Source organism: Baudoinia panamericana, assembly GCF_000338955.1.
Source record: "Baudoinia panamericana UAMH 10762 unplaced genomic scaffold BAUCOscaffold_5, whole genome shotgun sequence".
Lineage (NCBI taxonomy): Eukaryota > Fungi > Ascomycota > Dothideomycetes > Mycosphaerellales > Teratosphaeriaceae > Baudoinia > Baudoinia panamericana.
The window spans coordinates 1,543,545-1,570,634 of NW_006911261.1; the positions used below are offsets into that span (position 1 = coordinate 1,543,545).

Consider the following 27,090-nt stretch of genomic DNA (forward strand, 5'->3'; position numbering starts at 1 on the left):
GCTACTGCCACGCTCTCTACAATCAAAGACGTACCGATCATGGACGGCAAGGCTCAGACTGACGATGCGGGCAAGAATGACTTCTTCTGGACTTATACGGAAGAACCGCACCAAACGAGACGGCAAGCTATCATAAAAGCCCATCCTGAGGTAATTCCTGTTCAAAGCAACATAGATGTATGGTGTCTAAGTATCAACAGGTCCTCAAGCTCTGCGGGCCAGAGCCTTTGACCATTCCACTCGTTCTAGCAGTCGTCGCTTTACAAGTCTTCTGCGCTTACTCCCTCCGCCACACACCCGTACTGTCATGGCCCTTCTTTCTTACGGCATATATTGTTGGAGCTACGGCCAACCAAAATCTCTTCCTGGCCATCCACGAGATCTCGCACAATCTGGCCTTCAAATCTCCATTAGCGAACCGCATACTGGCCATCATCGCCAATCTTCCCATTGGCATCCCGTACTCGGCATCTTTCAGACCATATCATCTGACCCACCACAAGTCTCTGGGGGTGGACGGCTTAGACGCCGACCTGCCCACAGCGCTGGAAGCATGGTTTCTGGACTCCGTTGCCGGCAAGGCCTTCTTCTGCACTTTCCAGATCCTCTTCTATGCCCTACGGCCGATGATGGTCTATCAATTGCCCTTAACGTGGATCCACGCCCTCAACATTGCAGTGCAGATAGCCTTCGACTATGTACTTGTCAGATACGCCGGGGCCAGAGCACTCGGGTATCTGATCCTCAGCTCCTTCCTCGCCGGCTCACTGCACCCTTGCGCGGGCCACTTCATAGCTGAGCACTACGTCTTCGCTCAACACAGCCGTTCGCTTGCTCCATCGAGCAAGAAAGGCTCTGAGGTAGCGCCAACGCCCGAGACTTTCTCGTACTACGGCGCGCTCAACCTGCTGACGTACAATGTTGGACTGCACAATGAGCACCACGACTTCCCAGCCATACCATGGACGCGGCTATGGAGGCTCAACGCGATCGCAAACGAGTTCTACTGTGATCTTCCTTGTCACTATAGCTGGGTGGGCGTCATGTGGCAGTTTGTTCTGGACAAGGAGGTAGGCTTGTGGTGCAGGGTGAAGCGGAAAGAGGGCGGTAGGAAGGTCGGAGCCGGCGCGAAAGCACATGTACAGCCTATAGAAATAACGCGATAGGATGCAGTAAGCCATCGGGGTATACGCAACGCATCGTAACATTCTTCTTCCCGGCGAAGGCAACATGACCTCACGACGCTTGCGATCTCTTCGTTGCAGTTATCACCCTCACCGATATGACAAAATCACCACCCTTGCCTCAGATCCTTCGTCTGCGTTCTAGCAATGCCATGATACTGATCATGCCTGCTGATCTGACCGGCAAGCGAATCAGTATTCTCCAACGGCTCCTTTGCCGGATCTGTTGTTCGCATCTGCGCCAACCGGTTATTAATGAAGTCCTCATCCAACGCGCCCATCTCCCCGCCTTCCATGATATGGCCCACAGACTTCGACCGAATCGGCTCAAGCGCCCCACCATCGTCATCAGCATCGTAGCGAGTCGGACCAGCATCCGAAAGCGAGCGCGGCGGATCCGACATCGCGGCGTCAATGCTCTGAGCTCGCCCTTTCTGCGGCACTTTATCCTTCGACTTGCCAAACGACGTGAGTCTGCTGAAGATGCTGGGCGGCTTCTGCTTCCCCCGCTCACCGTTCGCGTGAGTGTGAGAAGACTTGGGCAAGAGTGGCTTCTCCGTCCTCGGCGCTGCGGCGTACGGGTTGACCACCGGCGCATTCTCGCGCGTCTCTCGCTGGATGTTGTTCAACGCTTGCTGCACGGCGTCGAGGTACTCCGGATATTCGGTCCTGCAATGCTCCTGCAATAGCCTCAGCTTCGACGCATCGAGTGCGACTCGCTGTCGGTCAGCGGCGAGATGCCAACCGAGGGATCGTATGTCTATGCGCATGGCTCGGTCCACCCGCTCCTTGATATCCATGAGAGTGATCAGGTAATCCACCTTTTCCTGCGTGAGCGTGATGAAGCGCCCAAAGCGCGTAGAGTCCGCAATCATCCAACTCGTCTGCACAATCGAGTTGCTGCGCCGCGTATTGAGTTGCGCGTAATCCTCCACAACCTCCTTGAGCAGCGCGAAGCGCTCCCGGAACCCATCCAGCCGCTGAATGTCCAGCGCCGGCTCGATCTGCGTTGCGAGGGCGCGCTTGGGCGGCTTCAGGCCGTACTTCTCCATCATCTGCTCCCGACTCTGTCCTGATGAGCGGTCCACGATCGCACTTAATGCATTCTCGATCTCCGTCCTCGTCTTCTCCTCATCCAACCTCGTGTCCCGTGGGCCGAAGAAGGTGGGCTCATTGAGGTCAGGATACTGCGCACTAGGATGCTTGGGTACTGCGCGATCCGTGACGTTCTTGGGTGGCGAGGAGACTCCCACAATGTCGCCCCATATTAGCAGACGAGCTTGCTGGAGACCAAGTCGTGAGAGGAGGAGTTGCTCTTCCTTCTCCGACTTGTGGGAAGGGTGTATTAGGCCGAAGGCTTCGACACAGTTGCTGAAGAGGTTGGCGAGGGCGAGAGCTCCTGCGAGCGCGGCTTCATGCTCGGGATGCTCTACGTGTGCAGAGTCGGCTTTGTCGTGCGCCATTTCGCCGCGCTCATGGCGTTGTGGATACGAAAGGTCATAAATCAAGCCTTGACCAAGTGTCTTTGAGTGGAAGTAGATGATCAAAGAGATACAGAGATGATACCTTTACTGTAGTACCTCGAGTGAGGGGCTGCATTCCTCTGATGGCATATGTGGCTTGGAGCTGCCGTTCACCGTCGCACTCACCTTGTCATTCTATCGACCTTCCAAACTTCGAAAAGTGCGGTCACGACTTTGCACGGTACGGCCAACGAGATGGGGGACGACCCGTTTTCCAGCGCGACTGAATGCCGTAGGTCAATACGACACCATTACACTCTGGAGGTGAAGTTTCCAGCGCTTAGGCACGCTAACGAACCGTGCAGCGTCATGGTGTCAAGCTTCAACCCAAGCTTCGCCCAACATCGTCTCGACTACACCTTCGATGGCTCCAACGCCTACATTAGAATCACATCTGATACAGGCCCGAGGCCTTTGCAGATAGTCCCTTTCGGACTCGTAATGCCAAAGGAGCCTGCTGCGTTCATAATGTCATCTCAAAGCAAACCTTCTCCCATCCTTTCCTCCGACTGATCCTCGCTTCCACATTGCTGGTTGGCATCATCATCGCTAACCTCGTGCTCGTTTCGTCCTTCATTGGAAGCTTCAAGGAGTCGTCGTCCACTGACTCGATATCAAATCCGAGAATGAGAGCAGCAACGAAGGTCATAATCTCTGCTTGCGCCAGATGGCGCCCTGGACAGAGTGTGCTGCCACCACCGAATGCCCGAAACGCCGTCGGCGGAACGCCTTTCGGCAGCGTCGCATATGTTCTCTGAGTGGAATCGAAATCGCCGCTGGCTGGGGTTACGAAGCGCTGTGGGTTGAAGTCTGCTGCGTCCTCGCCCCAGAGCGTGCGATCTTGATGGAGAACGCCGCCTTGTATCTGGACGATAGAGTTCTTGCGCAGTACGTACTTGTCTGCCAGCAAAGTGTCTTCTAACACCAGTCGGGGCGAGCTCGCGTTGGAGATGTCGCGCAATGTTTCGCGGTAGCACGAATACAGGAGCGGGCATGCCTTGACCTGAGCGGCGGAGAGTATCACCGTTCGGGTTTCCTCCTGTGTCCCGCCTACCGGAACTTGCGAGGTCAGATCAAGCCGACTTTCTATCTCATGTCTGAGCTCCTGTAACAGCTGCGGCCGGGAGAAGATGTGTGCGATCATCCAGAACATTGACGGCACAGCGTTGCCCAAGATGCCGAACAGTAAGACCAGCTCTCCATGTCCGATCATCTCTGTAGACAGGCCGAAGGACTGGTTGATGGCAATACGCTCTCTGATGAGCGGTGACGCCTTGCGGTATCGCTGCTCCCTGACGTAGCGTATCAGAGCCTTGAGCACCCTCATGCGGGCGAGGTGGGCTTTGCGCGCTGTGATAGACGGGAGAAAGTCGATAACAAGACCCAGCATGCCTTCCTCGAACGTCCAGAAATCGCGTTCGAGAGAAGGATCCGTAGCGAAGATGTTGTCGGGTCCGTACACGGCATAGCCGTTGCAAACGGACAGGACGTGCTTCATCCATGCGTAGAGGTTGATCGTCTGAGCACCCTCCATCGCCATGTCATTGAGTACAATTGACATCTGCTGCAGCTGTACTGAAGTAATCTCGTCTAGTCCTGGACCTGGTGAGAGGTGAGCGTTCATCATGTCGTGCACGACGGCCATCAATGACCCGTCCCGCCCATGCTCCTGGTTCATATTGTGGAAGATGATCTTCGTGGCATCCTTGTCAAAGGCACACATTCGCCGAGTAACCTCGACGATAACCGAGTAGAAAGATAATGTCTTGGTGTTGCGCTGCACTGCTGCAACGAGACTTGGCGATGTAACGATGTATGTTCGACTGTTCAGCGTTGGTAGAGTGTACATGGGATAGTTTTGGGTACTATGTAGGAGAACGTCAGGCTACGCGACTGTTCCAGCAAGGCGAACTATTGTAAACATCCTGAGAGTGCGTTCAGGAAGACTTAGCTGGGGTGGCGCGAACATACTTCACTTGCTGGTAGTACGACGGTCCGTACCAGGTCATTCCTAGCAAGTGCCCGATCCATGGCAGTGTTGATGAGATGACCGGAGGTTCTTGCGGGCCATCTCCAGAGGAACGAGTCTTACCAGTACGGAGGCCCACAATGACAATGATCAGAAGAACGGCCAACAATGGTGCCGCCTTCGCTACATATGTGCTCCAACCGGGGAAGACGTTGTTCGCTTCAATTATTTCCATAGCTTTCAGCACTTGGTGTAGATGAAGATGTCTTAAAGGGAGATGCTTGCTCAGTACTTGTGGAGGGCGTGCATGTTCGCAACATGGTTGCCTTGGGATGTACGGTCACAGGTTGACATTTCGTGCAAGGCAACGCCCGTTTGGCAAGCCATCACATTTCGGCTGTCATCACCTTCTCACCACAACAGTGGGATTTAGAGGTAGCATGACTGATCTGGACGATTTGCGTGCAGACAACGGTGTGGTATCTCCAAGACAGTCAATTGCTTACGATGTTCAAAGGAGTGAAGAATCGTTTCTCGGCTTGTTGCCTAACTATCCTGACACTAAGCGAAGCCCACCCCAACACTGTTGCCGTAGCTGATCTTTTACAACGCGCAATGCTAAGCGCTATCCTTTCCTATACCAAACCTCGTCGACGGGCTGCCGGTCGTTCGAGACCCACGATCAACCGGCCCAAGCAGGCTGTTCCTCCTAATGACAACACCGTGCTCATCTATGTCATCATCTACTGTAACATCAATATCCATGCTATCCGTACAATCTCTACGCGTGGGTCCTAGCGAATGCGCGACAGACGAGTGAGGAGCTTCGTCCTCTGATGCCGAACCATGTTCGTCATCATCATGGTCACTGACCAAGCCTGGGTTGCTGTCTGCCGTGTGGCTATGCGGGCTCAGGTAAGACGATCGGTCTTGCGGCGACTCCGGTACTTCATCGTGCGCAGTCCGTGCTGTCTTGTGCGCCTTTGGCGGCGCCGGCATCAAGGGCGACGGCCGGTGACGTTGCGCGGGCTCGCGATGTCCCGTGCGACTCTGCGGACGCGAATGAGCTCCTGCAGGCGCAAGAGAACCTGCACGCGGAACACCAAGTCCGCTTCTCGACCCAGTCACTGCTGGTGTAGACGGCGAAGCCGAATCGATTTCTTGTGGCGACAGCACTTCTTCCGCACTCATGTCGACCTTCTGCTTAGCAGCGGAGATGGCTTGCTCGAGATCACCACCAAGGTTGTACTTCGCGAAAAAGGCTGACAAACGAGGAGCTTGAGGAGAACCTGTGAATGGTTTCGGCCTGCCTGGTGTAGGAGGAAGAAACACCATGGGCGCTACTGGTGCGGGCTGACGGACATCGCGTACCTGCGGACTGATCAGAGTGGCCGCATTCTGTGCAAGGTTCAGTGGATGGATTAGATGCTGAGTCTTGAAAGGTGTTGACGTGGTGGAAGCGGACCGGCTGCCGCCGGGTTTGTGGACCGTCACTGCAGCCTGCGCTTCCGGCGGCAGATTTGCAGCCTCTTCCTCGTTGAGTACTCGCCCACAGTCAACTGCTGCGGCATCATGAGACTTGTAGTCGACCTTGTGCGCTATACGACAATGATTGAGGAAGCCTTGAATGCTAGAAAAGTTGCCTCGCAAGCAATTGTTGCAGATAAGCTTTACCAGACGGCCATCTGTCGATCTCCGAAGTATCATAGGTGCCGCCTTGTCCTTCGGCGCGGGGGGGTAGTTTGGCAAGCTCTGCATGGGGTCTGATGCTCTGCTCGGCAGTGTAGCAGACTTTTGTATGGACTTACGGGAAGTGCCGGTATTGCGCGTTGAGCGAGCGGCAGTGTGCGAGGCATCGATCACAAAAGCCGGGCTCTGTAGCGGCGTCGTGTCAAACAACTGATCCTGCAAAAGCCACTGCCGGTAATGACGAGTGTAGGGACCATCTGTGACACCGTGAGGTGCAGCGTACAACGCTTGAGCATACCCTGCTGGTGGAGCGAGCGAGGGTCCAGTGCCGTGTGTGATTGACTGACTCGGTGTCTCGGCGCCTGGATATGGTCGGAGTTCGCAGCGGCGAAGTTGTTCGAGTGCGATTTGACACTTGGCCAGTTCTTGCTCGATCAAACGGAGCTCGTTGTGCTTCAGAAGGATCTGCATATTGAACTCATTCTCAATAACCTGTTGCAGCTTCGATAGCTGTACAGTTGCTGGCACCATAAGATAAGCATCCGTCATAGAAATATCGTTCGACATGCTTGTAGTCTGCGCCTTGGAGGGCTCCGGCTGCAGTGCGCCGCCAGCTATAGCATTGCCTGGAATGTTTGCTGCAGTGTGGATCTGGGGTGGCGCTTGATCGCCGAGATCTCGGTGAGTCACGGTTGCCTGTTCGCTCGCCACCGGCGTTGTTGTTTGACACGCTACGTCGTCAACTGCAGGTGCGGCTGTCGCAAGGTACTCCTTCTCCGACTTGGCCGGTAACCGGGCGGTCGCAACTGCCGGTAGTGAATGCTGACCACAAGCGGGCTCCTGTATTCGCTGCTTCTTCACCGGTTGTGCTCGTGTTGGCGACTGGGGCTCAGGGCTGTCCATCCTCCTGCGCTTGAGCTTGTTCAACACCGGCATATCCATGACTGGAGATGCGCGCATGCTCTCCAGCGCCGACTTGCCCGTCTGCATCTTCGGCGCAATCTGATCGCACCATGTAAAGCGCAAGATACTCTGCATGGCGCATGAGCACGGCTTCACCAAACCCACTCAGAGCTCCTGCTGCCTTCCCATCCCACACGTTCCCAATTCCTGAGCTTACCGACTGCGCATAAGGGCCAAATGAATTACTGCAATACAGTCGAAAGCTGCTTGCGACAATGGAAGTAAGTACCGTATGCGGTTGGTGTAGTTGGCCTTGGAGTTGTGGCGGCCGCCTGGAGTGTTCGGTAGGTTCGGAGATAAGGCCAGGAGATGAGACGGAACGGGCGCCGGAGGCCAAGTGTTTGTAGATTGTTGCTCTTCAAAAGCGGTACTAAAACAGGCGCAAAAGCATGAAGTGAAGAAACAAAGCTAACTTGGAAGGGGCGGAAGCTGCAAAGTCGTGGTGAGGAAGGTGCGAATGTCAGTCAGAGAGGAGTTGTAAGCCGTTCCAACAAAGAGCGCAGAAGGAGGAAGGCTGCACATCCATCTGTGTAATCGTTGACGCGCTCTGCCGCTAACCCACTTAGTGCTGTGGCACTATCGCCCCAGGTTGCCTTCCTAGTGGCTGCACCTGTATCTTGGACACCAAGTGCTTCCAGAAAAGTCTCCTGAGGCTCCCGTGGATTGTGTAACCGGTACTCGTTAATCGTTTGTAATTGCAACAGTCGATGCTTTGACAACGTGCGCTTGATGTGAGGCCAGTAAACGCTGCTGTTTGCATACGAGGTCGCGGCTATCGGGTCGCCAGCTACACGGAATATGCGGGACCCGATCATGATCACGTTTGACGTATCGAGTCATGGCCGTACAACTATCCTATAGCGATCCACTAGTCTATGCGCTAACGCTGGATGCGTGTCAGACAGACTGTGCCGAATCCGGAAGGAGACGCTACAACTGCAACGACTTGCGTGCTTTTGGTCTCCTGAGGAGGGCGCTTTGAAACAGCTGAACGGCCGAGAACCGAGCATGGCCGCCGATCAAGCTTTGCTCGAGACAAAGTACGAGTTCGTGAAGCTTAGTGTACGGCAGTCGACCAAGATATCAGACCGTACCGCAGCTATCATATCGCGACTTACAGCAGAGTCGCCAGACGGCGGTAAGCCGTCGATAATAAGCTTAACAGCTCCGTCGAAAGCTTCCAGCAAGCTCATCAGCATCGTGGAGATCGCGAAGCGTGCGTTGGCTTCGGCTGGCCTTAAATGCTATCAATACAACGCGCTGTCTTCGCAAGTGATTGATGTTTTACGTGAGCCGAAGAAGACGGCCAGGACAGCCAACAACCCGGCTGGCGTCGAAGAAGGCGAACCTGAGTCTGACGATGCCTTCGAGACCATGGGCGCCTTACTAGGCGACACCAAGAAGCGCAACGTTCCCGTGCTCACCATCCATTTATCACGGACACCGATCAAGGAGCTCCGGGCACAGTTCGGGTAAGCTGGGTTGAGGAGAGTGGTGATACCCAAGCTACTACGACTGACAAAACAGCAGGGAACAAAGAGCGTGAAGTGGTAGTACCGTCGCATGTGACTTGAGACTAATACTCACCTTCGTCCTCGCTACGTCGCCATGACAGTTGCTCGTATGACAAGTGAGCTTCAGTAAGCTTCCGCAACGCATAACACAACTTTCGCTGCCTTGCGGCTAATCTCTACTCTAGCTACTGTTGCTCGGGAACGACCACACCCCACTCATGCGACACATTACCGTACATGATGTCCACCAGCCACTTCTTAATCAGTCGGGCGTACTTCCCACTATCACCATCCATGGGAACGTCGAGATCCTTGTCACGGAAATGGATGAGGCTCACTGGGGCAACAAAAAACGCCGTGCCTGCCGCGAAGGCTTCCACCAGCCGCCCGTCTTTCGCAGCATCAATCACTTCTGACATGGTGAAGCGCCTCTCTACCATTTCTACTGCCTCCAAATCGCTGTGAGTGCCAGACAAGCGTTCCTTGACCAGCTCAATGATCGACGCACGAGTGATGCCTTCAAGGATAATACGCTCTTCCAGGGGTGCCGTGATAAGCTGCAACTTGTTGCTCGTCGGTTCCCGCATCACCACGAAGAAGTTGCTCGCACCCGCCTCAGTGACATAAGCCTCTTTGTCGAACAGCCAAAGGACCTGATCGAACCCTCTCGCTTTCGCCTCGCCTTGCGCGACAAGCGTAGGCCCGTAGTTTGCACCCACTTTAGCGTAACCGAAACCACCTGGCCATGCTCGGATGGTATCTTCTTTGGAAGCCAAGAGTCGAAGACCAGAGTTGTTCGATGCGCCGTTTGCTTGACCCTGCATTGCTGGCGGTGCTGGCGTAGCAAGACTCTTTGACATGTCTGGGAAGCAGGCCAGAATGACGTACAGTAAGGCCTCCCTTGGCCTTTGTACGCCAAGCGCAGGATCGGTGGCGATCATGGTAGGTCTGATGTACAGGAAGCCGCCAGCCCTCTCCTTCGGCAGCCACTTCGCGCCGTCTCTGGCACAGAGAGCTACGATCATCCTCTCAAGCTCCTTGGGCTCGAAGTCGGGCAAAGCGATACGTGCTGCGGACCTCCGCATGCGCTCGCAGTTACGAGAGACACGGAACAGTCGTAGTTTGCCATCGTAGCCTCTGTACAGCTTGAGACCTTCGAAGCACTCAACGGCGTAATGCAGTACGCTGGCAGTAGGCATGATCTCAAGTGGGCCGTAAGGCCTGAGTTGAGGCGCCTCCCAGCCATGCTCCTGTGTCCAACGGGCGGTAGCCATGTGGTCGGTGCATGTCTTCTGCGCTTTCGTCTCCTCGCTGTCAGGCGCTGGCACGGATCGCGGTGCTTTCGACAGTTCTACTGTCATGAGCGAAGCGTCCAGTGGCGATAGCTTGGATGCATGGCCATTGGCTGTAGGTGACGCATGTTTCATGCCCGCTTCTGTGAGTTTCGAAGCGGTCGTGGTAGGCGTCGTTGTGCCTGATGATTCAGGCGTCATTGCCATTGGTGCCATTATGGAAGGGTGACGGCTTAATCAGTAACCGTATCAGATGCTGTCAATCCTGGGAACGCAATTTTCAACTTGGACGAGGTTCTTGTACACAGCCACAATCAGTTAACAAACTTATCCACACCAGTCATGCTTGGTGAGCCACGATGTATCGGAAGGAGAAGGATGGATTGGTGTAAGGTGGGTTTGAGACGAAAAGTCAATAGCGACTAAGAAGTAGAACCTGTCCTTTTTGAAGCGAGCAACGGCTTCAAGCGATGACTCTTATCGTTCTTGCGGCGCACGTCTAATGTGGATCAACAACAACATGCCTGCATCTACAGCTTTATCAGCGGCATAGGGCGTGACATGCAGCCACTCGAAGGTCGTGCAACCGCCTTTTTCTGAGTTCCTGAAATTTCTCTGACCGTCTGCAGGTACGAAGAAAGTTCGGTTCAGCACTGAGCCGAACTCCGTCTGCGCTACACCGACGCTAGCCGCCGTCAGGAAGAAGAAAACGAGGAAGACGCTTAGGAGGCATATCACGTCTCAATGCTTCAGAACATTACATATGTTAGGGGCGAAGGATGAGTAGTTGCTCGGAAACTGATTGTTATCGGTGTATCGGCGGGCTTGGGTGCATGGCTATACCCCATCGTCACCAAATGGGATTCTTTTGGATGGGACTTTTACGACGTGGGCTTGTGGGCGTATGTCATGCATCCTGTAGGCCTGTGGACTCTCGATGTCGGCTTGGAAAGGTGAGAAACGCTTGACTGCAGCTCCGGGAACAGCGCGGTAACAGTCTTGCGGCATAATGAATGCGGCATCTACCCTCCATTCACAGAGTTTCGCTGTGACTGGGTCCAGCACAGGGCTGCCGAGTGAAGACTGGAGGTTCTGGTGACTGTACTCTGAAGGCCTTCAAGGAGCCTGGCTGCACAGGGTTGCTTTTTGGGATTTCGGACCATGTGAACAACCGTATACGTTTCGGCAGGTGTTACGGGCAGTCCGCGAACGATAGCGACCTGGCACGGAGCATGAGAGTTGGCTGCGAGGGGAAATTGGATGCTGAATCCGCAATGTATCCATGTCCTCATTGCGGTCGGGATTAGGTTGACAACGAGCTATCAATCAATTACGCGAGGGTATATTGGAGCCTGCAGAGTATGGTGGCCCGTCTAGAATATTAATACCATTGGCGCTAGCGGTATGGTTTGGCTGTATGAAGCGTAGCGATCTCGTATCTTGGGTATCTCTACATAAGTGTCATCAGCATCCACCATAAGCTCGTTCGTTCACGCATATTGCCGTGTCGCATCGAAGGGTCAAAGCCGCGCAACTCAGTACGAGCTGCATGATAATGTGCCTTCTCTCGGCTCGGCAACAGCTGGGTCCCGCTGGGCCATATCCTACATGAGCCCGCCAAGAACCAGCCTACCTAACCCAGCAACCTCGGTCTTGACTCCTTGCCGCGTACTGTCCTCGAACTCCCGCATTACGTTCGCAACGAGGATCTTGCGAACAGCTTTGTCCGCCTTCGCGAAAGCTTCGCCAACGGACATTGAGCAGATATCGGGGTTCGATACCAACGTCAGAAGGTGCGTGTACACGACAACGAGCGTATTGCATAGCGTTGTGAAGGTCATCTCAAAGTCTGGATCGAAAGGAAGGTGCGGCGTGAAGAGGTGATTGAAGTCATGTCCACTGCTACTTGGCGAAGGCGATTCTATCGGACTTGCAGCTTCGCTGACTGAGTATGGTAGGCCGAGTAGGTTCGCTTTCGACTGGTCTAGCGTGAGGCTATCAGTCGCTGCGCTCGATCGCCTCCCTGACCGCATGCCGGAGCTTTTGCCGAGGCCGATGCCTGACTTGAACATCTGGCCAACGCGCGCTCTGCTTAGACTGCCACCGCCGACGTCGAAGCCGGAGAGGCTCTGGTACGTCTCGAACTCGTGTAAAAGGGCTGAAAGAGCACGCAGGAATTCTAGTGGGGTACCGGAGTTCAGCTCCATCAGCAATGGTAAGCTGTAACCCAATGCCAGGTAGTTAGTCGCCCGTCGGCCGAGCTTCTGACCTTGCATTGAAGGTACGCTTGCGGCGAGTGAGGCCGGCGTGTAGTGCAGCGTGTTGAAGTAGAAAACGTTGCCTTCGTGAACCTTCCGTAAGTAGTCGATTGTGGCCATGCGCTTAGCGGAGGTTTCGTGGATGGTCTGGTATATTGTTTGCGGATTTTGACTGCCTAGGTTCACCGTCGACGTGGTGTAGACGGGCTGCAATGGCGCGCTAGTGGTAGAACCGTGCGAAGAAGATACGTCCCGCACGAAGCTGTTTTGTGACGTTAATGTAGGTCTGTCGGACGGTTGCCGCTTCGCAACGGAGGGTGCTGCCAGCATCGTCGATGAGGCATTGGAAGGGCTGGTGGTCAACGAAGGTACAGGCGGTCTTGACGTATCCGTGGGCTGCACCAGTGGGAGGGTGTCGGTGCTCTTGAAGCGCTGAGATAGTGATCTTGGATACAGTCTGCCGCGTGACCTTGGAGGTTGTATAGTAGGCACGGGCTGTGCAGGTTGCTCCTTCTGTTCCGGCTCCGGCTCTCCAGCCTCGACTGGCGAAGTCAAAGGCGGTGACTTGGCGAGAAGGTTGCCGGATGACGGATATCTTGGTCTATGTCCTATGCTATTTGCTGACGGCTGTGTCCGGTGTGTCCGTAATGATACGCTTCTGCGGACGTTCTGGCCAAGATCCGAGACACTACTTGGCAGACTCAGTATGCTGCTCTCCCTCTTGTGACCGTTGAGTAGTTTGCTCTTGTCACCTTCGGCTGGCACATCCAGTGGAAGACTGGCATTGAACCTTTCCTGCGTACTGTTCCCTTGCTGTATTTCATATAATTGCGGTTTCTTGCCAGTAAGCCGGCTGAACACACTGGAGCTGCTGGAAGAGATGGCAGGCATCCCCGCGGTCAGTATTCAACTCTTCCCGGTGGGGTTTGAGTGTGTCCAGGGGCTCGTGCCACTGCTGTATTAGGAAGTCACTAAGATGCAGGTGAAGCCGGGCTACCGAGGCTGGCTACAACGAGACATAGGAACAGGCCGGTAACGAACGGACGGCTAGAGCCCGCAGCAGGCTTCAGGGATCATAGGGTCCGTCGAGCAAATCTGTCTAACATGTCATAGTCTACTGATGCTTGCATGGGTGAGATGAAGCGTGATTGGAGGTCATGGTAGTTCTGCCAGCCAGGGATGGCCGCTTGGCGTTGCGTTGGCGGAGGACGGAGGGGCACGTCGCGCGCTCTCTTCACCTCAGTGGGGTTCCTCCTCTCCTCGACGTTAACATCACAAGCCATACTCTACCCATGCATAAGTCACTATTAGCAGAGTACTGAAGTACAAGCAGCATGAAGCTGATCAATCAAGCATATTGAGCATCCTTAGCCCGCAAACATCTGCTCTCCAGCGCGGCAAAACCACTCCGGAAACGCGTAATACATCGCTTAATGAGCAAGCAAGCACGCATCGAGCAAAGCAGGAAAGCAGGCGAGCGCTACGCGATGAAGCCAAGAATGCCGCACTGCTTTTGTAACCGCTTCCGCCATGCCAATAGATTCTGGTCTTGCGATGCTAAGAATTGAAGTGTTATGAGTGGTGATGGATTTCGAGCCGGTGCCAGTGAGTGGCAATGAGGCCTTGATGGTATGCCGATGACCGTGGATGGCCCATGAAGAAGGATCCAGAGGGGGAGAAGTGCCGAGCTAGCGCGAGTGGACTTGGAAGGACGTCTTTGCCGAATGTCTCTCCTTCGCCACAGCGCTGCCGCCACCATCGTTGCTATGATCTGTATCAAGAGTAGCACAAGCACATGCTCTGTCCGGACATTGACGCACCCGCCATGCTACCCGCAAACGCCTTGCTAAAGTCCGTGGGTCTCACAGCTCGTGACCAGAACAACAACTGGCCGGTTCTGCTGTGAGTGGACGAGACCTACCGACACGCGCGTCCCGGCGACTTGTCCGGAGGGTTGCGTCGGTAGCACCTCAGGAAGCAGTCGAAGTATGAGGATTCCCGCCAGATCATGAAGGCACGATGGAGCGGGGCAAGTGACTGGGTCATCCCATGTGCTCTTCAACACCGACCATAGCCCAGACCTACACCATATGACGGTGCTAAAGGTGTTGAACCGCACAGTCGCACCCATGGCACCTGCACCCTGCCCAGTCACAGGGTCGGCCGTACCATTTGCCCGTGGGAGGGCGTGGGGAACTGCGCCGCGCTGTATGACTTTGCGCGCTCACGATCCGTAGTGGATGGATCGTGGTCTGTCGGTCGCTCTCGCAGCTCGCTTGCGAGCCGGGCTGGCCGGACAAACGATACTTGACGCCACAAGGGTTATTGGAAGGCTTGTGGCCAGCGGCTTGCCGCTATACTCCCTCTTCAGCACGCCGCTGGGAGCCGTTGTCAGGACCGCGGGCGGGTGATTGTGAGGATCTTTTGGATTGGTGGCGGCGGCGATGGCAGCAATCTCCGCGAATCGTACAATGCAACGCTGCGGAGAAAGTACCGCTCACTTAACCTGCTCTTCGCTCGTATCGTCCTCCAAGCGCTGTTGACGGTTACAGACCGCAAGGTCAACTAGGTGACCTCGTCGACCTCATCCTCGGGTACGGCTTGGTACCCGTGGATATCGACACACGTACTGGGTGGCGCCGCTCCGGGAAGGTCGGAGTTTACGTCAGAGCCTTCTTGCTCAACTGCGTCACGCATGGTACTATCGCCATCCGCGATATCGTCTATGATCGGCTTGCACTTGTCGCAGACCTGATCATATACTTGTAGAGTAGCGATGTTCGCAGATCTGGCCAATACTTTAGTTGTCCTAGCTGCCGGCTTCTTCGACGCATGCTTGCCGATGCGGCCGTTTCTTGTGCGACGAAGGGAAGAAGATACCGGGCTGGACTTCGGGGGTAAGTAGCTCGCTAAGGATCTCGACACCGTCAGCAAATATCGGTTCTTGCAGCCTCTGGACTGCTATCAGAGCTTCCGCACTATGCGTTGCGGTGGAATTCGGGCCGGTCAGCCCGTTGCTCGTTTGCATTCCTGACTGGCTTTGAACCATAGACTCGATGCCCTGGAACTGCTCTGTCGCGTCTGTTGCGATGATACGCTGATCTTCGACGTTGTTCAGCTTCTCCTTCAGCATATCGCGCTGACCTACGACACCGTTCAGCTCCTCCTTCAGCCTCTCACACTCTGCTCTCGATTGCTTAAAGGCGAGCCGCTCTTCATCGACTACGGCTTTGAGGCGCGCGTGTTCTGGACGGAGTTTCAGACGCCTGGTTGCATCAATGTTGGACCGCGGTCCTGTGCTTCTTGCGAGGCTGTTCGCAGCCTCCCACTCGGCAAGCTCCCCATCCAGATGTCCGATTGCTTGCTCATATTGATGCACTCGGTGCTCGAAGCATTTTTTATGCTTGGCGATATCATCAGCGTAGCCGCGCACTTTGCCCTGCACCTCGACAACGGTGCGCTCGAGATTATCAACCTGCGCCTTCACAGTTTTGATTGGCACTGCCCGCTTCGCAGCGCGGTGGAGCTCGGCTTTCTCCTTCTCGAGCCGTGCTTTATTCCCTCGAAGCTGTTGATACGCAGACTCGAGACGCTGGAGACGCTGGTTCTCTTGCCCGAGCCTGGTATTGTCCCTACGGTAGGTGAAGACGTCTTCATCCGCCTTCTTGAGCCTCGTCGCTATGTCATCGATACGCTCAAGCTGCTCGTCATTGGTCTCGGAAAGCTTCTTGTTCACACGCTTAAGCTCACTCATCTGCTCTTCATGCTGCGTCAGCCGGGCCTTGAGCTCGACATTGATTTGAAGCTGCTTCTCCGGTTCCCTATGCTTGTCAGTGTAGTTGGACGCAAGGCTTGCGCCGATCACGACCTGTCTGACGAAGTTTTCCCAGAGACCTCGCTTCTGCTCCTGTACACGAGCAACAATTTCCGACATACGTGCTGCTTGCGACTGGAGGCCAATCGCCTCTCTCTCCAGCCTCGCAATTTGGAGATCCCGCTGGTCAACTCTGCCCCGGCTGCGCGTCAGATCTGTTTGCTGGGTCTTGGTCAGGTCCTTCTGCTCCTTGAGATCCAGCTCCGCCTTCGCACGACGCTCCGCCGCAGTCCGACGTGCTTCAATTGCATCCGCGACGTTTTCCTCAAGATCTCGAACCGTGGCCAGTGCTTGAGTAAGCGCCGTACTCTCGTCCTTGACGCCCTTTTTGAGCTGCCTATGAGTGAATTTAACACCGCCATGGCTGAGGGTCATCTTGTGGGATGCTGCGTCGCTAGTTTTTGGGACAGTACCTGCCGGCAGGTTGCTCGTCTTTAGAGCTGACGGAGTCCCGATGGCTGAGTCAATTGTTGACACCGAGATCGCGCTGTAGGTGGCGTTCGCGTCTTACAACGCTCTTGGCGATGCTGAGCTTACCGTCAAGCCACTATCGCTGTGTTGCTTGATGTTTGAACCCTGCTCGGACTGTATCAGTCTGCGCTTGGGCTCACACTGCTCCATAATAGTGTCTGCCTTGCGCTTCTGGGCGAGACGAATGGGCGGCTGCGGTGAGGCCGTAACAAACGCACTCCCAGAGCCCCATAGCGATGGCCTAGCCATGATCGACTTTGCGCGGCGGATCAAGCTCTCGTCCTTCTTGACATTCAGCTCATGCAGCTGCCGGGCCGACAACGACCCGAACTGCTTGAGCGGAACTTGGTGTCTCGATCTTGCCACGCTTGCGGCTTGTAGGTGTGATGTCGCCTTCTCGACCCTGCCGCCTCGAACGCTGGCCGCCAGAATCGTTGAAGCGCGAGAGCCAACCGCCTTGCTTGCGGTTTTGTTCAATGGCAAGTTCATCTCCAGATGATCTGGACCCAAGACGGTCAGAAAGCGCCCGGCAACAATACTACCTCCTTCGGCATGTGTGGGTGACGTACGAGTTCGCGCCATGTGGTCAACCGAAAGACGGCTTCTGCACTCCTGCTGCTCTATCGATGTGATTTGGGAGGTAAATGTGTTGGTGAGCTTCTTCCTTATTATGTTGACCATGCAGCTTCTTCTGCGTTGCGAAAAGCTATGCTCTACAAAGCTGGCGTGAGCCGTCACCGCTGAATCTGATATTGTGTTCACGCGCTGGCGGGACCTAGCCGCAAGTTACGGCCTGTGCTTCGGCCCACAATTCACAAATGCGGAAGGCACTCTTCAAACTTCACCAGCGAGCTATGCCTGAACCTACCGATCTCGACATTTCGGCGCCTTACCACGATGACCCGCGGACCTCAAGACCAAAGGAGACATCATCTCCATCGAAATGCTGAGACAGCGTTTAAGTCTACCATATGTCCCCTGTATTCCCCTTAAAAGCTAATGGACAGTCTCATCACGTAAACCCTACGAAACTCAGATGCGTGAGGTATGTGCAGAGCGATCGGAAGCATAGGTCACGTGATATATCAGCCGAACACGTGGCAAAGGCCAGACGGTAATGGATGTGTTTGGCTCTCCTGCACCCTGCCAGCCTAACACTCGTAGCTCAAGCTCCAGCCGGAATGGCAACAGCGATTAGCATTGCAGCAACACTGTAAGACATGCAGTCCGCCTCCTTCCCAAGATCATGCTTGCCAAGAAGGCGGGCTGAGGCGAGGACGGCTCCTTCATCCAAGTCCACTTACACCTCCAGAGTCCTACTCTCAGGACGATCTAGTGCGACATCCCGCGAAGCACCAGAACGACGAAGTCGATATCTGGAGGACTTCCTTCCGCTGCTCGAGCTACTGCTTCAAGGTTCTAATCCTTCGCTGCTCTCATTCTTCATGCTTCCCAGCTATGCTGTCTCGCGGCAACCAGCTGCTTCTAGTTGTTAAGCGCTCTCATCAAGCCTTCCTTTCCATTTACGCCCTTATATTCATCGCAATCCTCTCAGCCAATGCTACACATGACGCAGTCCGCTCGTCTCGGCTTTCATCTTCTCTATTTCTCCATCAAGGCGCGCAATCTCAGTCTTTCCGTGATCGTGCTTCTTCTTCAGCTTGTCCCTCTCATTCTCGAGCACGCTGATCAGGACTCTGGCGTTGTCCAGCTTCAGCTTATTTTTATGCAGATCTTTTAACTCGTCCTGGATGCGATCGCATTCGCGCTGATACTGCACGGTCTTCGCCGTTGATCTCACTAAGCGGATGTAATTGCTTTCAGTCCCAGCAAGCCCGATGTTGTACGACCCTATCTTCTCGAAGGCCGACCTCAGCTCATCGGGTGACATCTGCTCGGACTTGCCGCGCTGTACGCTGCTTCGCCTGGCCTTCCAAATGGCGTTGCGCTGGTCGATCTCTTCCCGGGTTCGTTCGAGCTCTTCGAAGATGTTGACGCCATGGATGATTGCCGACTCTCCCGTGATGGCGTTCTCGACCGCAGCTGTGGTCACCAGTCAGTACGTTGACAACCCTGCAAAATAGCCTTTGTTCGGACATCACGATCAAGGTCCGCTGCCCCAGCCTTGCGTTCGCTGGCAGAGATTGGACGGGTTTCTCCATCAGAGGTCTCCGTCTCTGTGGCATCAAGTGTCAGAAGTCGCCTTGCAGACATCTCGAACGCCTTTGCACACGACCTGGGGAGATAAAGGATTGGCATTTAGTGTCAGGCTGTGGAAAACCTGAAGCACACGAGCAGGCAGCGATACAGTAGAAGAACCGTGGCTGTCTTGGACAATGTCAGACTTGACGAGGACAGTGTGCGATCGTGGATAGGAGATGCCACAATACCCTGGATGAGTTTGTGGCTGCTGCTGGGCATGTCGGAGGCAAGGTGCTGCAAGTGCTGCTAACGCGAAGTGCAGCTTGAGCCTTGAAGCATCGGCCAAACACGACATTCACAGTCGGTGCTGTGCCTCACAGCCGCTCAAAGAAAGAGGCACTCTTCAACCTTTACGACAGAGGACTTAGAGATGCAGTAGCGCTACAACATGGCTGCCCGAAGAGCCACAGACCCGTGCATGCTGCCGGGCGGAGCACTCGTCGGTCGCTCGTCGAATCGAACACTTGAGCAGATCGGCAACCAACGGATGGTTACAGTAGCCGAACGAATGGTAGAGCCGCCATACGAGCGCCTCCAAAAGCCACAAGATGAAGTAGAAGGAGGTAGGTGAGCAAGATATAAGGTGACCATCCCACATAGGGTCCCTTCCGGCAAATCTCTCGTGATAACCCGAGAGTAAGGCGCTGCAAGTGCCTTGATTATCTGCTCCGCTGTGTGAATAGCCGCATGGTACGCTGCTGCACCAATTGCTAGCATTTGACCGTAGTATTTCAGGAACTGTGATAAGGTATGCTTCATTCTAATCATTCGTAGTGGGTGAGGTCGGAGGTCGAAGGCGAATTTCGCCGGCTCTCACATCCCACTTCATGCCGTGGCATTGTCAAACACTCAGCGTTCATATGATCAACAGTCACACTATTCCGCTCCTGATCTACCGACCATGGACATACGCGTGCTCCATCCGTCAGACATACCTCATGTCCAGCAAACGAACATTACGAACTTACCGGAGAACTACTTCTGCAAATACTACCTCTATCACGCATTAAGCTGGCCTCAGCTTAGCTATGTCGCCGTTGACGTATGTACCATTCTAGTTCACGAGGGACGAATGCTGAGAATCTTGGTATAGGTATCAAGACCGAAGAAGACTCCGTATGATGCGCCGAAGATTGTAGGGTATGTACTGGCGAAGATGGAGGAGGATCCGGCCGATGGGATACAGCACGGCCACATCACTTCGCTCAGTGTTATGAGGACGCACAGGCGACTTGGTTTGGCGGAGAAGCTCATGCGGCAGAGTCGTAAGTCACTGCTGGCGACATGTAGCATGCTTGTCACTAACAGCACGCTACAGAACGAGCAATGTTTGAGACTTACAACGCTGTATACGTCTCACTTCATGTCCGTGTATCGAATGTGGCAGCGTTGGCATTATACCGAGACACCCTGGGCTTTGAAGTAAAGGGCATTGAGGCAAAGTACTACGCGGACGGCGAAGATGCGTATAGCATGCACAGAGACCTCGGCTATCTGCGAGAGGAAGCGCTCGATGACTCCGATGACGAAGACACTGCCGGCCAAGACGAAGGCGGCGAGGTCGGCAGTGCTGGCAAGGCTGCGGACGGGGCGAATGGGCTGAAAAAGGAGAGAAAGCGGAAGGTGAGGGTGGGGAGACAGCTCGGCGTCGGGGAACTTGTCGAGCGCAACGAAAGCACGAAGGCTACACAAACCAACGGCGCACCATGATTGAATGTGTCTCCAACATCTGTTAGCAAGCTGCGAAGCTTGGGTCAAGGGGCTCCACATGCGTTTGCAGCACGAAATCCGACCCCTTGTCATAGATCGGCCGCAACAGAACGGCGTCCGGCTCTTGCGAACAGTCACGTACCGGTGCTGTATGTTATAGACGCACCCCACTGCAAATGGCTGGGTATCGCCAACAGTCGAGCCGGGCGGGCTGTTGAGAGATCCTCCTACTGCATTCACAAGATTTTTGTGAACTTAACAACACTAGCGCCGTGTCACGGGTCGTGCCAGCCTTGCACATTGTGTCTTCGCGCACATAAAACGTCACTGCAAGTCAAGTCTTGCGTCGGCACCTGGAATCAAGCGCTGCGCAACAGGCTGAGTCCTGAGCTTGTAACAGATGATCCGCAGCGATCAGAAATGGCACGTCATTGATGAATTTGTGGCGCCATCGCAAGATTTGCCCTTCCAACAGGCACCCTTTGGCCGTCTGGCCGCTGAGCTTCGCAACAGCATATATGAGTGCGCTCTGATCGAAGATGCTGAGATCGATGTCACTTCCTTCCCGAGAACTTATCCCACGCCGGGCCTCCTCCATACCTGCAGACAGCTGCGTTCAGAAGCGACCGCAATTTACTACAGCCGGAACTGCTTCTTGCTCCGGTGCTTCAAGGTGCACAACCCTGCCCTCAAATGGGTCTTTGCTATTAGGCAAGAGCAAGCGAGATTTCTCCGAAGGATCAAGGTCAAGTCTGAGGATGCTCGTTACCCTAACCATATGCATCCTGTACTCAAAGCTCTAGCTATCACTTTGGTTTGTCGGGATGCGATACACTTCGACGCGGATGCTTTCTCGGCACTGTCACAACGCCTTCAGTGCGAAACGTCAACCTTGTTCGAAGCTACTCTCAGCTCTACTGGCTACCCAAGAACGCAGCCCGACTTCCGTTGCACCTCTCGCTCTTCAATAATGGTGGCATCGCCATGCCGCGCATGCCGTCCCCAGCAAATTGCTGACGCAGACAATTCGACTGCGGAAGAAGGCACTTCACATGTGCTGAGCCCTTCCTACTTCCGCAAGACAACGATCGAAGAGTTTGAGACGCGTGAGGCGGAGGGTTCAACCAAGAAGTGGCTTCGGGAGTTGGACAGTATCACAGAGGATGATTTCAGCACAGCATCTCCTCGTGCGTATGTTGGCGACTGCACTGACAGTGTCGTTGTGCCGTCATGCCTACCTGACATTTATGGCGCCTACAATTTCATTGAAAACTCTGCCCGAGACCGTGGATTCCCGCAGCTCCCATCATCCACCCACACCGTTGAAGCTGCCTGCTTAGTCGCACTGGTGGCCCGTGCGACGGACATGACAATCGAGTACGCCTTCGTGCTACTGAACCGGGCGGGTTGGAAACCTGAGCGTGCCAGGCGCGCATATTCTAGGGTGCAAGAGGAGCTTCTGGCGGCGCTGTATAACCGAAATGATATGGAATCCTTGCAGTCTCGCACTACATCAGAGCTCGCTCTTGTCTGTTCAGTCTCAGGGTGGTCTTGCGAACACAGCAGTCAAGCAGCCAAACGCGCCGGACTTCGTGGGTGCCATCGAACTAATTTACCTTCACCGTTGCCTCGACGAGGTCAAGCCGGTCCTTCCGATAAGCGTCAATGGGACTTGGGCTGCGTGCCTCGTCGCCAAGCTCTCCTTCGAGGCGAGCATGCCGAATCAGTACTCACTCCAGTGTTTTAACGGAGCATTACTGGAGCTACGAAGGAGCTATGCGCGCATTCCACCGCCTGGGGCATTCGCTGCCGGCTACACCATATCGGACGAACAGCAACACCAATGAGATTGGCAGTGTCTTGCACGTTAGCCAGTCCTGCCGGACCAATCGCGCCAGCGCTACCGAGAAGTCGATCGTACTGTCGCCCCCACCCGGCCTGCACCGCCCATATAAGACTTTCGAGGCCTGCAAAGGCGAGACTGATGGCGAGAGCGAAGATATATCCAACAATACGGTTGCGACGTCCCGCAAAACGGCCACATCTGCTCAAACAGATAGTTCTCATCTTAGCAGCACCACCTCAGCTCATACGAAGCAATCCGGACCCAGCTATGATCGCGCCTCAGGAACCGTTCAGTTGAACGAAGCAAGCCTAAGCCTTCCGCCATTCGTCGGCAAGGTCGAGGCTGCTTACCTGGTCGGTCAACTCGCCTTCGAAACACGTCTGACGACCGAGTATGCGTTCGAATGTCTCAACCGGAACGGCTGGAATTACGACAATACGATGCGCGTGTACAAAGGCGTCAAGCACCTGCTCCCGCGGGCAGCCGTCGAGTCAGACTAAACGACGAGGTGCTGGCATCCAACCCAGCTTGGCTAAGAATGCAGGTGTGACCGTAAGGACGGGACCCCGATGCAACAGGTTGCCGCTGTGCGGTGTGGCGAGTGGGGCTATGCTTCATGTTGCTCCAGCAAAGAGTGTGGGCTAGAGAGCACCTGAGAGAGGTATGGTGGGTGGTCCGAAACAAGTTGCTCGTATAGTCATTACTGCTGTTGACTTCCAATTCAAGGACCGTCGCATTCAATAGGTTCAGTCAAGACTCGCCTCCAGTGGTGTTCCAATCCTGCTCTGGCAATAATGTGAATGTTGCTGCTGGCTACCGCTTACGGCGAAGCTTCGTGCCTGATCGCTGCAGCCTGCGCACTGCATTCACACGAGCCACACTAGTGCGACGCTAGTGCGTGTTAGTACATGCACAGCCGCCAGCCCAACTCCCGCATACCCAGTCCGACCGCCAATTTCGAAGGCCGCGCAGCATGTTGTGAGAACCTCGCTGTAGACAGGCATGAATTTGCAGTTCTCGGTGGAGTGCTCGAGGCAGCAGGGGTGGGATTACTTTGATGCCATGCGAACTTTTCGCGGCTCGAAGGGTAAGATGCCGATCGAAGCCTATGAGAAGGATGTTTGGTGCTGACGGTAGAATGAACGCTCGCTTCGTGCTAGGCAGACTTCATTGGTTGGGCAGGAGGATAGTTTACGTAGGGTTGGGTGACTGCCTCACGGATGAGTAGATAAGCGTGCAGTGAAAGGGTACAGCAGACGTGCGGCTTGATGCGACAGGCCGGTGGCCTGAGGTAGGACGCTCTCAATGGCCTGCGTTGTCGGCATTCTTAGCGCTCAAGTGTATTGCCCACAGCCATGCTTTGGATGAGTGACCGAGATGATTGTATGCTTGTTGTGATTCCGTTGAAGGGGTACTGTACCATAACGAGAGTGGCCTCTCCGCTACGTTGACACCACCTTGAAGTCTCCGCACTGATACCTCAACGCCGTCGCTGAATCCGCAATAACTTTCCAAAGTCCAATCAGTCATCCGCCCATCAACAAGCTCACCTATAGTCCGAAGTAAGCTTTCGCCGGTAACGCGTATGTGAATAATACTACTTACTGCCATCGCTATGCAGCAAATGCTCACGTATGGGCTTAGTCTCTCGCCTATGCGGGCTGCGCGCCAAAAGGTGCCCAGTGGTCTGCTTGCCATATCAGCGACTTTGAAAGCTATATTGCCACAGCCAGCGAGGTGCTAGGGCGAAGGAAGTATATACCCAGCCTTATTCCGGTCCAGCCACGCAGGAAAGACTCCATGGAGATAGGTGCAGGAGCAGATGAAGAGCAGCACCACCATCAGTAGCGTTTGGAACTTGAGTATGCCGAGCATTGTGAAGGTACGTTGTGGCCTTGTGTATACGCTGCCAAGTCGTACAAGACTAGCGCCAGGTGATGGGGTAAAGTGAAGGGATATGCGTGCCTGCTGCAAATGGCAAGGTGTCAAAGCATGTGAATGCGCGAGAGCTTGACAAAAGTCGGGGTGATCGACTCTAAGCCAACATACGACGCTTCAATCGACTTCAATATCAACCTTTTCGAACGACTTGCAACGCGGAGCAGGTATCGTGATGGACTAGGAGTATCACAACCACCACCACCACCACCTCATCCCCACCATGGCCGAACCCCGCGTCCGCGCCCGCCCCCACGGCCTCTACTTCTCCCAAACCGACCTCACCGAGCTCCTCCACGCCTTCGGTGACCCGGCCACAACCACCTACCCAACCTCCACCCAGAACCGCACCACCTCCAACGCCCCTCTCGACACCACCCTCTCCACCCTCGACGAACTTCTCACAACCTTCATCCTGGAAACCTGCCACGCCGCCGCCCAATCGGCATCCTACTCCCGCCGCGCCAAAATAAAAGTCGACGACTTCAAGTTCGTGCTGCGGCACGACGAGAGGTTGTTGGGAAGGGTTCTGGAGCAGATGTGGAAGGAGAGGGGCATTAAGGCGGAGAGGCGGATGTTTGAAGAGGCGAATGCGGAGAAAGGTGGGGGAGAGGTGGAGGGGTTGGGCGCGGTGGCTGAGTTGGGTGGGGTTGGGGATGAGATGGCGAGGAAGAAGGGGCGGAGGGGGAGGAGGAAGAAGAGGGACATTGAAGCTGAAGGGGAGCATGAGGGAGGGGGTCGGCGCGGTGGGAAGAGGGCGAGGGCGGAGGAGTAGGAGTCTGATCATCCTGATTGTCTACGATTTAGCGACGGCGTTGGTGGCGGCGGAGTTGATGCCTTTTCGGCAGGGCGTTTCTGGGTGGATGGGATGGTCCTCAGCACAAGCAACCACACTGATGGCGGTTGTCCTATCTGCACTGAGTGAGTGAACGAATGATGGAGATATTGAGCGCGCTGCTATTGCTTGCATCTGGCTACGCGGGCCCATCACGAGACGAAAGCTTGGCAACGCACGACCTACAATCACTACTCTGCAAGCACGTCGTAGAATGGCAAGCAAATGTATAATGCATCATCGGAATCCGTAACGGCGCGTTGAACGAAACCGGCCCCTCTGCTGGGCGCCATTGCTCGGATATATGACTGATGCTGATGCTACTGTACCACGGATTTCAACCCGCCGAGCAAAGCAAGTAAGCGTGTGCGCTTGCTCAAGTCACTCCTCTTACGCTGCTGCTGTTGCGTCCCTCTCTCTCTCCCCTCTTCTTGCCCACTTTCAGCAGCCTCAGTACACCAGTGTTTACTGCTCACCCCGCCGGCCTCCCGGGCCAGCTTGTCCAGTGCGTTGTTGATTGCCATCCCGATCCCTATCTCTCCTCTGCCCTCTCTCTCCGCCCTTCTGCTCTCTATCCCCACCCGCCGCACCACCTCCCCCACCTCCTCCTTCACCCCCAGCAGCACCACCCCCACCCATCGTTATTGCAGCCGTAGCCAAGCGATTCGAAAGGTCAATCTGCGTGCGAATCGTATTCGCCAAATAACCCACCAACAGCACGTCCTGCACATGCTCGTTGAAACTGCGCTCAATCTCCTCTAGCTCCACCTTTGGCGCGAGGGACAGCATATTCAACAGATACTGTCCCAGCGCTGTCGAAGGCGGCTTCTCTTCGTCCAGCACATCGCTCACGTAATTCGCCACGCGCTCGAGGAATTCCAGCACTTGTTCGATCGCGGCTTCGAGTGTTTCAAGGTCGGTGGAGACGGGAACTGTGCGATCGGTGCGTTCTTTGGCAGAGGCGATGAGCGACAGACCTGCCCGTTCTGCTTCGCTGCCTTGTCGGACGGAGCAGGGGACGGGGATGAATAGGCATGAGTCTCCTGCTCGCTCGAGGGTTGTGCCGATGGCTGAGCTGATGTAGGCGCGCGTTTCGACTTCTTGGCCCGGCTCGGTGGAGACGGTTAAGTGGACGGCCGGGTAGGGCCATGTGCCTTCGCCTTGCTGGCCGTAGAAGTTCTGGATGAGGGCGCTGAAAGTGTCGAGTTCCAGCGTGCTCGCGTACCAGCCTACGAGGACTTCTTTGGGGGAGGCGCGGAGATGTAGCTCGAGCATGCGTTTTTGGTAGTCCATGTCCACTTCTACCTGTTCGGTGGTTTCTGTGTGGGGCACGGCGTAGCAGTCGCGGATCTCGACTTCGCTGCCATCTTCGCTTCGGGTGCCTAGAAGTGTGCCGATGACGCGTGGTTGGGCGGCGGGGCGGCGGGAGGCGTGGTCGAGGATGGAGAGGAGGGCTTGCGGTTGGAGGGAGATGGAGATGGGCGCTGTGAGGGCGTTATGGGAGGTGGTGGAGACGGGGGCCGGGGCGAGAGGGCGCGCGAGGTGGATGAAGGGGGTGCCCATATCTTCGCGTCGCTGTGTTGGCGGTGTTTGCGCTCCGGGCGGAGAGGGTGTCGTCGTCGTGTAGTAGTGGTGGGTGAAGATGAGTTGAAGATGCGCCAAGATTTTGTGGTGGGATGAAATTGTGCGCTTGTTGGAGGAGGAAGGTGAGCCGAGGCGCATGTGAAAAGTTCGGGAAGGCACGCAACAGGCGATATTAATGAAGATGGCGCCGTATCGTGGGCGAGGAGGCTTCAGAGGTCGTGGAAGAGTGGCCAAGCCG

At 55.1% G+C, this 27,090-nt stretch overlaps 16 protein-coding genes across 16 annotated transcripts; 5 read left to right on the forward strand and 11 right to left on the reverse strand.

The window, feature by feature from the left end:
- Positions 1 to 39: 39 nt before the first annotated feature.
- BAUCODRAFT_69097 (uncharacterized protein) lies at positions 40 to 1,166 on the forward strand (the record flags this gene model as incomplete). Its single annotated transcript, XM_007677298.1, has 2 exons — positions 40 to 150; positions 201 to 1,166. 2 exons carry the CDS (start codon positions 40 to 42, stop codon positions 1,164 to 1,166), a joined length of 1,077 nt encoding a protein of 358 aa, XP_007675488.1.
- A 62-nt stretch (positions 1,167 to 1,228) lies between these two features.
- Positions 1,229 to 2,947, reverse strand: BAUCODRAFT_461052 (uncharacterized protein). Its single transcript, XM_007677738.1, has 2 exons — positions 2,834 to 2,947; positions 1,229 to 2,755 (listed from the first exon to the last, which is right to left on the reverse strand). The coding sequence occupies exon 2, from the start codon at positions 2,645 to 2,647 to the stop codon at positions 1,292 to 1,294; it is 1,356 nt and encodes a 451-aa protein (XP_007675928.1). The 5' UTR covers positions 2,648 to 2,755; positions 2,834 to 2,947; the 3' UTR covers positions 1,229 to 1,291.
- On the reverse strand, positions 2,912 to 4,982 carry BAUCODRAFT_33384 (uncharacterized protein). The gene is made up of 2 exons (XM_007677113.1): positions 4,679 to 4,982; positions 2,912 to 4,572 (listed from the first exon to the last, which is right to left on the reverse strand). Exons 1-2 carry the CDS (start codon positions 4,909 to 4,911, stop codon positions 3,171 to 3,173), a joined length of 1,635 nt encoding a protein of 544 aa, XP_007675303.1. The 5' UTR covers positions 4,912 to 4,982; the 3' UTR covers positions 2,912 to 3,170.
- Positions 4,983 to 5,192: 210 nt separating this feature from the next.
- Positions 5,193 to 7,403, reverse strand: BAUCODRAFT_88692 (uncharacterized protein; the record flags this gene model as incomplete). The annotated part of the gene is made up of 2 exons (XM_007677335.1): positions 5,193 to 6,962; positions 7,077 to 7,403. 2 exons carry the CDS (start codon positions 7,401 to 7,403, stop codon positions 5,295 to 5,297), a joined length of 1,995 nt encoding a protein of 664 aa, XP_007675525.1. The 3' UTR covers positions 5,193 to 5,294.
- Positions 7,404 to 7,597: 194 nt separating this feature from the next.
- Positions 7,598 to 8,239, reverse strand: BAUCODRAFT_462553 (uncharacterized protein). The gene has a single exon (XM_007677739.1). The coding sequence runs from the start codon at positions 8,141 to 8,143 to the stop codon at positions 7,793 to 7,795; it is 351 nt and encodes a 116-aa protein (XP_007675929.1). The 5' UTR covers positions 8,144 to 8,239; the 3' UTR covers positions 7,598 to 7,792.
- Positions 8,240 to 8,336: 97 nt separating this feature from the next.
- BAUCODRAFT_147712 (uncharacterized protein) lies at positions 8,337 to 8,874 on the forward strand (the record flags this gene model as incomplete). Its single annotated transcript, XM_007677740.1, has 2 exons — positions 8,337 to 8,800; positions 8,859 to 8,874. 2 exons carry the CDS (start codon positions 8,337 to 8,339, stop codon positions 8,872 to 8,874), a joined length of 480 nt encoding a protein of 159 aa, XP_007675930.1.
- Positions 8,859 to 10,697, reverse strand: BAUCODRAFT_33388 (uncharacterized protein). The gene is made up of 2 exons (XM_007677114.1): positions 9,028 to 10,697; positions 8,859 to 8,968 (listed from the first exon to the last, which is right to left on the reverse strand). Exon 1 carries the CDS (start codon positions 10,348 to 10,350, stop codon positions 9,028 to 9,030), a length of 1,323 nt encoding a protein of 440 aa, XP_007675304.1. The 5' UTR covers positions 10,351 to 10,697; the 3' UTR covers positions 8,859 to 8,968.
- A 46-nt stretch (positions 10,698 to 10,743) lies between these two features.
- On the reverse strand, positions 10,744 to 11,582 carry BAUCODRAFT_461127 (uncharacterized protein). The gene has a single exon (XM_007677741.1). The coding sequence runs from the start codon at positions 11,424 to 11,426 to the stop codon at positions 11,157 to 11,159; it is 270 nt and encodes an 89-aa protein (XP_007675931.1). The 5' UTR covers positions 11,427 to 11,582; the 3' UTR covers positions 10,744 to 11,156.
- A 156-nt stretch (positions 11,583 to 11,738) lies between these two features.
- BAUCODRAFT_51717 (uncharacterized protein) lies at positions 11,739 to 12,620 on the reverse strand (the record flags this gene model as incomplete). Its single annotated transcript, XM_007677168.2, has 1 exon — positions 11,739 to 12,620. A coding segment is annotated over one exon (882 nt), but the record flags the coding sequence as incomplete, so codon positions are not given.
- Positions 12,621 to 16,773: 4,153 nt separating this feature from the next.
- BAUCODRAFT_147716 (uncharacterized protein) lies at positions 16,774 to 17,319 on the reverse strand (the record flags this gene model as incomplete). The annotated part of the gene is made up of 1 exon (XM_007677742.1): positions 16,774 to 17,319. The coding sequence occupies one exon, from the start codon at positions 17,317 to 17,319 to the stop codon at positions 16,774 to 16,776; it is 546 nt and encodes a 181-aa protein (XP_007675932.1).
- Positions 17,320 to 18,262: 943 nt separating this feature from the next.
- BAUCODRAFT_130757 (uncharacterized protein) lies at positions 18,263 to 18,951 on the reverse strand (the record flags this gene model as incomplete). Its single annotated transcript, XM_007677743.1, has 2 exons — positions 18,263 to 18,780; positions 18,801 to 18,951. 2 exons carry the CDS (start codon positions 18,949 to 18,951, stop codon positions 18,299 to 18,301), a joined length of 633 nt encoding a protein of 210 aa, XP_007675933.1. The 3' UTR covers positions 18,263 to 18,298.
- Positions 18,952 to 19,840: 889 nt separating this feature from the next.
- Positions 19,841 to 20,649, forward strand: BAUCODRAFT_68627 (uncharacterized protein; the record flags this gene model as incomplete). The annotated part of the gene is made up of 3 exons (XM_007677261.1): positions 19,841 to 19,981; positions 20,033 to 20,204; positions 20,258 to 20,649. The coding sequence occupies 3 exons, from the start codon at positions 19,841 to 19,843 to the stop codon at positions 20,647 to 20,649; spliced, it is 705 nt and encodes a 234-aa protein (XP_007675451.1).
- Positions 20,650 to 21,049: 400 nt separating this feature from the next.
- On the forward strand, positions 21,050 to 22,995 carry BAUCODRAFT_23917 (uncharacterized protein; the record flags this gene model as incomplete). Its single annotated transcript, XM_007676960.1, has 2 exons — positions 21,050 to 22,375; positions 22,402 to 22,995. 2 exons carry the CDS (start codon positions 21,050 to 21,052, stop codon positions 22,993 to 22,995), a joined length of 1,920 nt encoding a protein of 639 aa, XP_007675150.1.
- Positions 22,996 to 24,021: 1,026 nt separating this feature from the next.
- Positions 24,022 to 24,370, reverse strand: BAUCODRAFT_122097 (uncharacterized protein; the record flags this gene model as incomplete). Its single annotated transcript, XM_007677744.1, has 3 exons — positions 24,022 to 24,045; positions 24,101 to 24,182; positions 24,258 to 24,370. The coding sequence occupies 3 exons, from the start codon at positions 24,368 to 24,370 to the stop codon at positions 24,022 to 24,024; spliced, it is 219 nt and encodes a 72-aa protein (XP_007675934.1).
- Positions 24,371 to 24,656: 286 nt separating this feature from the next.
- BAUCODRAFT_46147 (uncharacterized protein) lies at positions 24,657 to 25,016 on the forward strand (the record flags this gene model as incomplete). The annotated part of the gene is made up of 1 exon (XM_007677151.1): positions 24,657 to 25,016. A coding segment is annotated over one exon (360 nt), but the record flags the coding sequence as incomplete, so codon positions are not given.
- Positions 25,017 to 25,252: 236 nt separating this feature from the next.
- Positions 25,253 to 27,012, reverse strand: BAUCODRAFT_33398 (uncharacterized protein). The gene has a single exon (XM_007677115.1). The coding sequence runs from the start codon at positions 26,988 to 26,990 to the stop codon at positions 25,734 to 25,736; it is 1,257 nt and encodes a 418-aa protein (XP_007675305.1). The 5' UTR covers positions 26,991 to 27,012; the 3' UTR covers positions 25,253 to 25,733.
- Positions 27,013 to 27,090: the final 78 nt, after the last annotated feature.